This window comes from Myotis daubentonii, chromosome 5 (assembly GCF_963259705.1).
Source record: "Myotis daubentonii chromosome 5, mMyoDau2.1, whole genome shotgun sequence".
NCBI classification, from domain to species: Eukaryota; Metazoa; Chordata; class Mammalia; order Chiroptera; family Vespertilionidae; genus Myotis; species Myotis daubentonii.
The window spans coordinates 32,582,798-32,592,029 of NC_081844.1; the positions used below are offsets into that span (position 1 = coordinate 32,582,798).

The 9,232-nt window shown below is 50.2% G+C and overlaps 1 protein-coding gene across 1 annotated transcript; it reads left to right on the forward strand.

The window, feature by feature from the left end:
- The first annotated feature begins 8,133 nt into the window (after window positions 1-8,133).
- On the forward strand, window positions 8,134-9,138 carry TIMM13 (translocase of inner mitochondrial membrane 13). The gene is made up of 3 exons (XM_059697260.1): window positions 8,134-8,317; window positions 8,407-8,475; window positions 8,641-9,138. The coding sequence occupies exons 1-3, from the start codon at window positions 8,201-8,203 to the stop codon at window positions 8,737-8,739; spliced, it is 285 nt and encodes a 94-aa protein (XP_059553243.1). The 5' UTR covers window positions 8,134-8,200; the 3' UTR covers window positions 8,740-9,138.
- Window positions 9,139-9,232: the final 94 nt, after the last annotated feature.

Consider the following 9,232-nt stretch of genomic DNA (forward strand, 5'->3'; position numbering starts at 1 on the left):
GAAGAGTACAACAAATTAAATGGAAAATACAGTAGAAGGGGGAAACTTTGCACATTCAATTGGTCCATCCATGATGGCGTCCACCTGCGAGGCTGAAGTAGGTAGAGAAAGCTGCAGGCCACTTAACAAGACTTGTGATGTTCTGATACTGGCCAGAGAGAGAGGGCTATTGCAAAGGGTTTGGTTTCCTAAACTTCTAATAAGATTCACTTAGGACACACGCACACACACACATACATACAAAGAATAATCCTAAAACTTAAATGGAATCACAAAAGACCCGAACATCCAAAGAAATCGTGAGAAAGAACAAAGTGAGAGATATCACGATCCCTGACATCAAACAATAAAGCTACAATAAAACAGCATGGGACTGGCATAAAAACAGATATATAGATCAATAGAATAGAGAGCCCAGAAATAAATCATCCCTAATACAGACAATTTCTGACAAAGGAGGCAGACTCATAGACACAGAGAACAAACAGGTTTGCCAGAAGGGAGGGGGCTGGGGAGTTGGGTGAAAAGGACATCTGAAACTAATATTGACTGTCAACTGTAATTGAAAAATAAAATTAGAGAACCGAGATGGCAGTGAAGGTCAACGCCGTTACTCGCTGCCTCCCACAACCACATCGAAATTACAACTAAAACACAGAACAACCATCACTCAGAACCACCTGAAATCTGCCTGAATGGAAGTCCTACAACTAGGAAAGTAAACAAGAAAGCACACTGAGTCTGGTAGGAGGGGCGGAAGTGACTAAGGGCTGGGCACCCACGTATGGTGTTTCTTTAATCGGAAGGGAGATCTCCAAGGCCTCCAGTGAGAAGCAGGGGGCCCCAACCCCAAACCAGACCCCCACGCCAGGGTTCCAGAGCTGGGAAGAGTAAGTCCCCGTAACTGGCTGTAAAAACCAGTGGGGATTGTGGCTGATGGAATTCCAGGTGTTCCCCTTAAACGGCCCACAGACGAGCTTACATGGCCATTTCCTCCTAACTCCAGCGCTGGGCTGTGGCTTTGGGGAAATCCAGGACGTACAGGGAGGAACTGGACTGTCTGGCATTGGGGCCGGAACTCAGGGGCAGCTTTCTCCCAGACAGGGTGCCCACAGGGGTCACTGTTCCTATGCTGGGACCTCCCCCATCGAAGAGCTGACTGGCGGCCGTATCTGAGTTTCTATCAGTGTGGCCCACACTGTTCGCTTGACCCTGGTGATTCCCTGAGACCCCACCCAACCCAATTTGCAGTCCCACCCAAGCTGTTTGCAGGTGCTTTTCCATATGAATGGCCTGTCCTGGCTCAGGCTTCACGCTTTGCTCAAATCTCTTAAACAAGCAGCAGCTGGAGTCAGCATCCCCAAACCTATCAATGAAAGGGCCCAATATCCGGCACTAGCACCAGCCTGCCCTGCCTCACAGCTGGGCCTCGCCTGGGCACTTCCTAGCCCAATACAAATAGCAGGCATCTGCGGATCTCTCTGTATCTTCTGTCGGGTGGCCCCAGGCAGTGGCTAACTTTGCACCTTCCAAGAGGCCCCACAGACAGTGTACCCTGTAGACAGCTTCAGAGCATACCAGATTACAACTCTACACACCCACAAGTGACACACAACACACGCAAGAGGCAGACTCAGGGAGCACCAAAGCCCCATTGAAGCAAGTCCTGCTCCACAGGGGTGTCTCCTGCACAGCAGCTCTCCCACTGTAGATGCAGCTGGTCCTCACAGCCAACTGGAATGGAGGCCAATTCCTCCCAGTGACACCAACACCAATTAACTACAACAAGACTATGCAGCCCACACAGGGGTACACCTATAGTGACCAGCTTAGGTGACTGGGGAGGCTGAGCCACTGGGCCCTACAGGACACCTATTACACAAGGCCCACTACCAATTTCAGGAGATATAACAGCTCTACCTAATACATAGAAACAAACACAGGGAAGCAGCCAAAATGCAAAGACAAAGAAACATGTTACAAATGAAAGAAATGGAAGCAAGCAAGCAAGCTACTGGATACAGAGTTCAAAACAATGGTTATAAGTTTACTCAAGGATCTTAATGACAACTTCAAGGGACTTAATGAGAGTTTCAAGGGACTTACTGAGACTTTCAAGGATCTTAGTGAGAATGTCAAAGACATAAAAAAAGACCAGTTGGAAACTAAGCATACACTAACTGAAATAAAGAAAAGCTTACAGGGATTCAAAGTAGAGAATCTGAGAATCAAATCAACGATTCGGTATATGTGGAAGTAAAAAACACCCAATCAGAAGAGCAAAAAGAAAAAAGAATACAAAAATATGAAGATAGTGTAAGGAGCCTCTTACACTATCTTTCAAGCATACCAATATTTGCATTATGGGGGTGCCAGAAGGAAAAGAGAGAGAGAAAGATATTGAAAACCTATTTGAAGAAATAATGACAGAAAACTTCCCCTACCTGGTGAAAGAAATAGACTTACAAGTCCAGGAAGCACAGAGAGTCCCAAACAAGAGGAACCCAAATAGGCCCACACCAAGACACATCATAATTAAAATGCCAAGAGTTAAAGACAAAGAGATAATCTTTTTTTTTTTTTTAAAGCAGTCCCTGTTGGCTTTCTTTATCAATCTTTTCTTTTCTGTTCTGTTCTTTTTTTTTTACATATATTTTATTGATTTTTACAGAGAGGAAGGGAGAAGGAAAGAGAAACATCGATGAGAGAGAAACATTAATCAGCTGCCTCCTGCATGCCCCCTAATGGTGATCGAGTCCGCAACCAAGGTACATGCCCTTGACTGGAATTGAACCCGGGACGCTTCAGCCCACAGGCTGACACTCTATCCACTAAGTCAAACCAGTTAGGGCCAAAGAGAGAGTTAAAAGCAGCAAGAGAAAAGTAGTTAGTTACCTACAAGGGAGCACCCATATGACTGTCAGCTGACTTCTCAACAGAAACTTTGCAGGCCAGAAGGGAGTGGCAAGAAATAGTCAAAATGATGAATAGCACCTGCCCAACATGGCTCAGTGGTTGAGCATCAACCTATGAACCAGACACTGATGTTTCTATCTCTCTCTTCTGCTCTGAAATCAGAAAACATTAAAAATAAATAAATAAACACAGGACAACCAAGATGGCAGCATAGGCAAATGCCTGTACTCGCCTCCCACAACCACATCAAAATTACAACTAAAACACAGGACTGTCATTTAGAACCACCAGAAAACTGGCTGAATGTGGATCCTACCACTAGAGAAGTAAAGAAAAAGGACAGTGAGACTGGTAGGAGGTGCGGAGGTGCAGAACGGGCTGGTCCAGCACTCACATGTGCCGCTTTTTTAACGGGGAGGGAGATCACCTCTGTGGAGGCCGCCTGGTGGAGCAAGGGGGCCCAGAGCTGGGAAAAGAAGTCCCTCCGGCAGGAAGAACTACGGACTGTAGAAACCAGTGTGGATTGGGACTCAGTGACACACAGGCTGCTGGAGACCCAGCTGCTCCTCTTAAAAGGCCGGAGCACAAACGAACTTATAAGCTCCTGCTTCCTCTGAGCTTCAGTGGTGGGCGAGGCTCTGGGGGACCCAGACACATACAGGGAGAAACTGGACTGTCTGGCATTAGGGCAGGAACTCGGGGCAGCTTTCTTCTAGACAGAGGTGCTTGCAGTGGTCATTGTTCCTGTGCTGGGCCCTCTCCCGTGCAGGGCTGACTGGCAGCCAATTGCTGTTTGCTCCTCCCTGGTGATTCCTTGAGACCCCGCCCCATTCAATTTACAACCCCACCCAAGCTGTGCACAGCAGCTTTTGCATATGAATGGCCTGTCCTTTCTCAGGCTAAACACCTGCAGCTGGGTCAAACAAGCTGCAGCTGCGTCAGGGAGCCCCAAACCTATCAATAAAAGGCCCAAGACCTGGCAGCAGCACCAGCCTGCCTTGCTTCACAGCTGGGCCTCATCTGGGCACTTCCAAACCCAATACAAAGAGGAGGAATCTGCAGATCTCTCTGTAGCTCCTGCTGGGTGGCCTCAAGCAGTGGCTGATTTTGCACCTCCCTGGACACCCAAGAGCCAGTGTACCCAGTGGTCAGTGTGAGGCCATACCAGATTACAACTCTTCACATCCATAAGCGACACATTCAAGGGGCAGACTCAGTGAGCACCAAAGCCCACTGAAGGAAGACCTGCTCCATAGGGTGTCTCCTGCACAGCAGCTCCCCCACTATAGTCACAGCTGGTCTCCACAGCCAATTGGCCTGGAGGTCAATTCCTCCCAGTGACAACAATAGCAATCAAGGCTCAACTACAACAAGATTGTGCACACAGCCCACAAATTATAGCTAATTTGCCTACAAACGTCAGGTGGTCACAATAATCTGGCCACTCAGTCTCTGTGTGTGTGTGTGTGTGTGTTTTAAGTTTTTAAGTTAAAAATACAGCTGCCACACAATCCAATAATTCTACTTGGAGGTATTTATCCAAAGGGAAAAAACCCCCACTAATTTGAAAAGACATATGCATCCCTCTGTTCACTGCAGCATTATTTACAAGAGCTAAGATATGGAAGCAACCTAAGTGCCTACTGATAGAAATTAGATGAAGAGGTAGTACAGTTCATAGTAGCACAATTTATAATGGCTAAGATCTGAAAACAGCCCAAGTGCCCATCAAAAGATGAGTGGATAAAAAAGCTGTGGTATGCCTGGCTCAGCGTGGTGTGGTGGCTCAGTGGCTGAGCATCAACCTATGAACCCAGAGGTCATGGTTTGATTCTGTGGTCAGGACACATACCCAGGCTGCAGGCTCAATCCCCAATGGGGGTGTGCAAGAGGCAGCCAATCCATGATGCTCTCTCATCGGATGTTTCTGTCTCTCTCTTCCTCTCCCTTCCTCTCTGAAATCAATTTTTAAAAAAAGGCTGTGGTACATTTACACCATGGAATACTATGCAGCAGTAAAAAGGAAGGATCTCTTACCCTTTGAGACAGCACGGAGGGGCCTAGAGAGAATTATGCTAAGTGAAATAAGCAGTCAGAAAAAAATCAAGTGTCAATGATCTCACTCATATGTGGACTCTAACGAACAAAATAAACTGTTGAACAAAACTGAGACATAGAAGCATGGAACAGGCTATGTCCACCTCAGAGGGGAGGTGGGGGAGGGGGGGTCAACCAAAGAACTTGTATGCATATATGCATAACCCATGGGCATGGACAATAGGGTGCTGAAGGCCTGAGGCGGGGCTGGGGCAGGCTATAAGGCAGCGGTTCTCAACCTGTGGGTCGCGACCCTTTTGGCGGTTGAACGACCCTTTCACAGGGGTCGCCTAAGACCATCCTGCATATCAGATATTTACATTACGATTCATAACAGTAGCAACATTACAGTTATGAAGTAGCAACAAAAATAATTTTATGGTCGGGTCACCACATGAGGAACTGTATTTAAAGGGCCAGAAGGTTGAGAACCATTGCAGTAAGTGGTCAATGGTGGGGGGAAAGAGGACAAAAAAAGAGGTGGTACAAGGAACGGGGTTGCCCAAGTTTTATGGCGACTACTGCAATACCTACCTCACCCATGACTCTCCATCTGTGAGATAATACTGCAGTGGTAGGAAACACAAGGAGAGTGCGAAAGACCACTATCAGCACTGAATGCAAGAGCATGACAGACAAAACAAACTGCCGCATTCCAGCAAGGAAGGACACCTCCTACTCCATTCTCTGCTCCTCCAACTGCAGGGGCAAGGATCCCACCTCCCCAAGTCTTCCAGGTCCTCGCCCTGGTATAATGCCAGCACCCCCTATGGGGCCCTCCACCTCCTGGGATGATGCCAGTGGGACCTGCTCCTGGAATGAGGCCGCCTATGGGAGGGCATATGCCAATGATGCCTGGGCCCCAAATGATGAGACCTCTCGCCCGTCCCATGATGGTGCCCGCGCATCCAGGGATGCCTCTACCAGACAGATAAGGAGAGAGGGCGCCTCTTTCTATCAGTTTCTTGTTCTGTTTCACCAAGAGATCGCGGTGCTGTAACTCTGGGTGTTTTGTAACAGCAAGACCAGGAAGATTCACTCCCTCTTCCTATCAAAAGAATAGCTTTGGAGGGGAGTAGTGGGACAATAAAATGCAATTTTCATGTGTATTGTGACATATGAAGATAAAATTGGAATATTACTCAGCCATAAAAAGAATGAAATCTTACCATTTGCGACAACATGGATGGACCTCTAGGGTATTACGCTAAGTGAAAGAAGTCAGAAGGACAAAGACAAATGCCGTATGACTTCACTCATATGCAGAATCTTACAAAACAAATGCATAAAATGCGTAACAAAACAAAACAGATTCATTAGTGCAGAGTACAAGCTGGTGGCTGCCAAAGAGGAGGGAGGTGGGATGGGAATAAAAAAAGAAAAAGAAATGCTCGCCCCCTTTCAATACCTCTTCCTGATTTCACAGGTGAAACGGGGAGAACTGAGTTTCTTTACCAAGTGAACACATGCTCATCAACCTGACACTTCTCTCACTGCGGTGTCTGGCTGAGCTAGATGCTCTCGGAAGGAACTAATACACGGGATTTGTAGGTTCCAGAATGTTGCTGCTATTGTATTGACTTCCTGTTTTCCAGGAAGTCGAGTCTCTGATTGGAATATATTTGGGTCAATGATTGAGAAGTTAAGACCAGCTGCTAATAAAGTCGGACTACCCCTAATTGTCGGGTAACGGTTTCATCTCTTCTATGAAATTAAATTGTCTTAGCGAGCAGTAGCAGGTTTCGCCCTCCCCGTAACGTCTACGCATCTGGTGAAGTAGGTGGGCCCAAGCACCACTGCTGGATGGTGTCTGGGAAAGGCATTTTCCTTCTGCCTCAAAGAAAACACCAGCCCATCATATAGCACACTTAACGCCAATAATGCAATTTACAGAACCATCACCTTTCAAAATCACATCAGATGTTATCCATACTATTAGATATTTAAACTGTAAAGCGCATTCTCTCTGACACCACTTAAAATGTACTTCAATTTTAAAAAAAAAAATTTTTTTTTTAATCCTCACCTGAGGATATTTTCCCCCATTGACTTTTAGAGAGAGTGGAAGGGAAGGGGAGAGACAGAGAAACAACAAAGTGAGAGAGACATCAACTGGTTGCCTCCCGCACGCCCCTGACCCAGGCCCCGCCCTTGACCGGAATCGAACCCGTGACCCTTCAGGCCAGGCCGACGCTCTAACCATTGGGCAATCGGGTAGGGCTCTTTTTCTTTCTTTCTTCCTTTCAAGCACTGGCATGAAGTGGAAGACACAGAACTCACGAAGAGAAGCAATCTTCAGAACACTGAGCTCTATTCGATACAGTTAGCCCGAGAGTGAAGAAAGAGAAGTTACAGGCTTCAGCTGGCAGGCTTACGCTGCAGCTTTTCCCTAAAATGCAATGTGGGGGTGAGCGGTCCCTGCCAGTGGTTCTCAACCTTCCTAATGCCGCGACCCTTTAATACAGTTCCTCATGTTGTGGTGACCCCCCAAACCATAAAATTATTTTCGCTGCTACTTCATAATTGTAATTTTGCTACTGTTATGAATCATAATGTAAATATCTGATATGCAGGATGTGTTTTCAGGGGTCGCGGCCCACAGGTTGAGAACCGATGCAAGCAATGGCAGCTAGACTCTGGTCATGCATTCAAGCCCAATTGACACAGGAGTCCTTTCTGGCAGGTACATTCTTTCTCGGGTTAACACGAGGTTAAGACCCACACGCTTAAAACAAAGTACCACTGGCAGGTGCAGACAGGCTCCACTCCTAACCTTCCGCGGCAGTGCCTGCCCGTGGTTTTCTGCAGGCCTTTCTAGCGGGCTCTCCACTAGGCCAGCGTTCCCCAACTCCCGAGGCGCCGGGGGTTCTCCCGCGCTCCACTCCCGCGCGGCCGGCACCGTACACGTGCCGCCGCCACCCCGTACGCATGCGCGGTGGGATGAGCTGGGGGCTGGGATGAGCGCGGAGTGCGTCTCCCAGCGACTCCCTGCGCAGCCCGAGGCCCCGGAATCTACGCGGGACCTCAGCTCCCAACCTAACGGCGGGCTTGTGGGAGTCGTGGTCCGGCCCGTCGCCCCGCCCCCAGCACTCCCGGACTCCATTTCCCGTGGACCCACGCGCCTCCGACTTCCGGCGCAGGTACGGGTCGGCGCACGCGGCCGCGAGCCGGTTGACTTTGCGGAGCCATGGATGGCTTCAGCTCGGACTTCGGTGGCTCCGGCGGCGGCAAGCTGGACCCCGGGCTCATCATGGAGCAGGTGAAGGTGCAGATCGCCGTGGCCAACGCGCAGGAGCTGCTGCAGGTCCGGGGCCGGGCTGGGGACGGGGGCCGAGGGCCGCGGGGGCCGCCCGGAGGCGGGCGTAGCGGCTGAGGGTTCGCATGTCCCCACAGAGGATGACGGACAAGTGCTTCCGGAAGTGCATCGGGAAGCCGGGGGGCTCTCTGGACAATTCGGAGCAGGTGAGACCCTTGGGGCTTGGGCTCGGACTGGCGAGCGGCCTCTGCGCGTGCGCGAATTAAGGGGGCGGCCTGGTGGGACCTCTGCGCGTGCGCAGTCCACTGCCCCGGGAGAGGGCGCGGGTCAGGGCAACCCTGAGCTGATCCCTGCGCTTTCCTCGCCTCCAGAAATGCATCGCCATGTGCATGGACCGCTACATGGACGCCTGGAACACCGTATCCCGCGCCTACAACTCGCGGCTGCAGCGAGAACGAGCCAACATGTGATCGGGAAATGCGGTGCCTGGCCGAGCCAGTGGGCCGCCCCCACCCGTGTTCGGTTTCCATAAATGTGCTTTGTGAGGCAGGGGCCAGCGTGTGCGTGCTGCCTGCCGTGGTTTATGAGGATGAGACTGGTGCTGGGACACTTGGAATTTTGTCCCCCTCCCCCTGGCCAGGCCGACCTCCCACCTGCCAGCGAGTGTAGTTGGGGGCTTGGGGACCCTGGAATTTCCCACAGTGCTGGCAGCGCTGTGGCACCTTTCCTGGTGTGCCCGGGTCACCTTTATGCCCGAGCCGTAGACTTCCTGTGGGCCTGCGGGGTGGGGAGATGGTCAGACCCCACCTGAGCTGTGACCTCCTGGGGGTGGGCTGACAAATAAATGGATGAGGGAGGGGTGGAGAGAGTCCTGTGTGTCTTCCCTGGAGGAGGCCTGTGTCTGGGGTACCTGGGTCCCCCTGCCCAGACTGAGCCTCAGGCTCTGTCCCCCCCCCCCCCCAT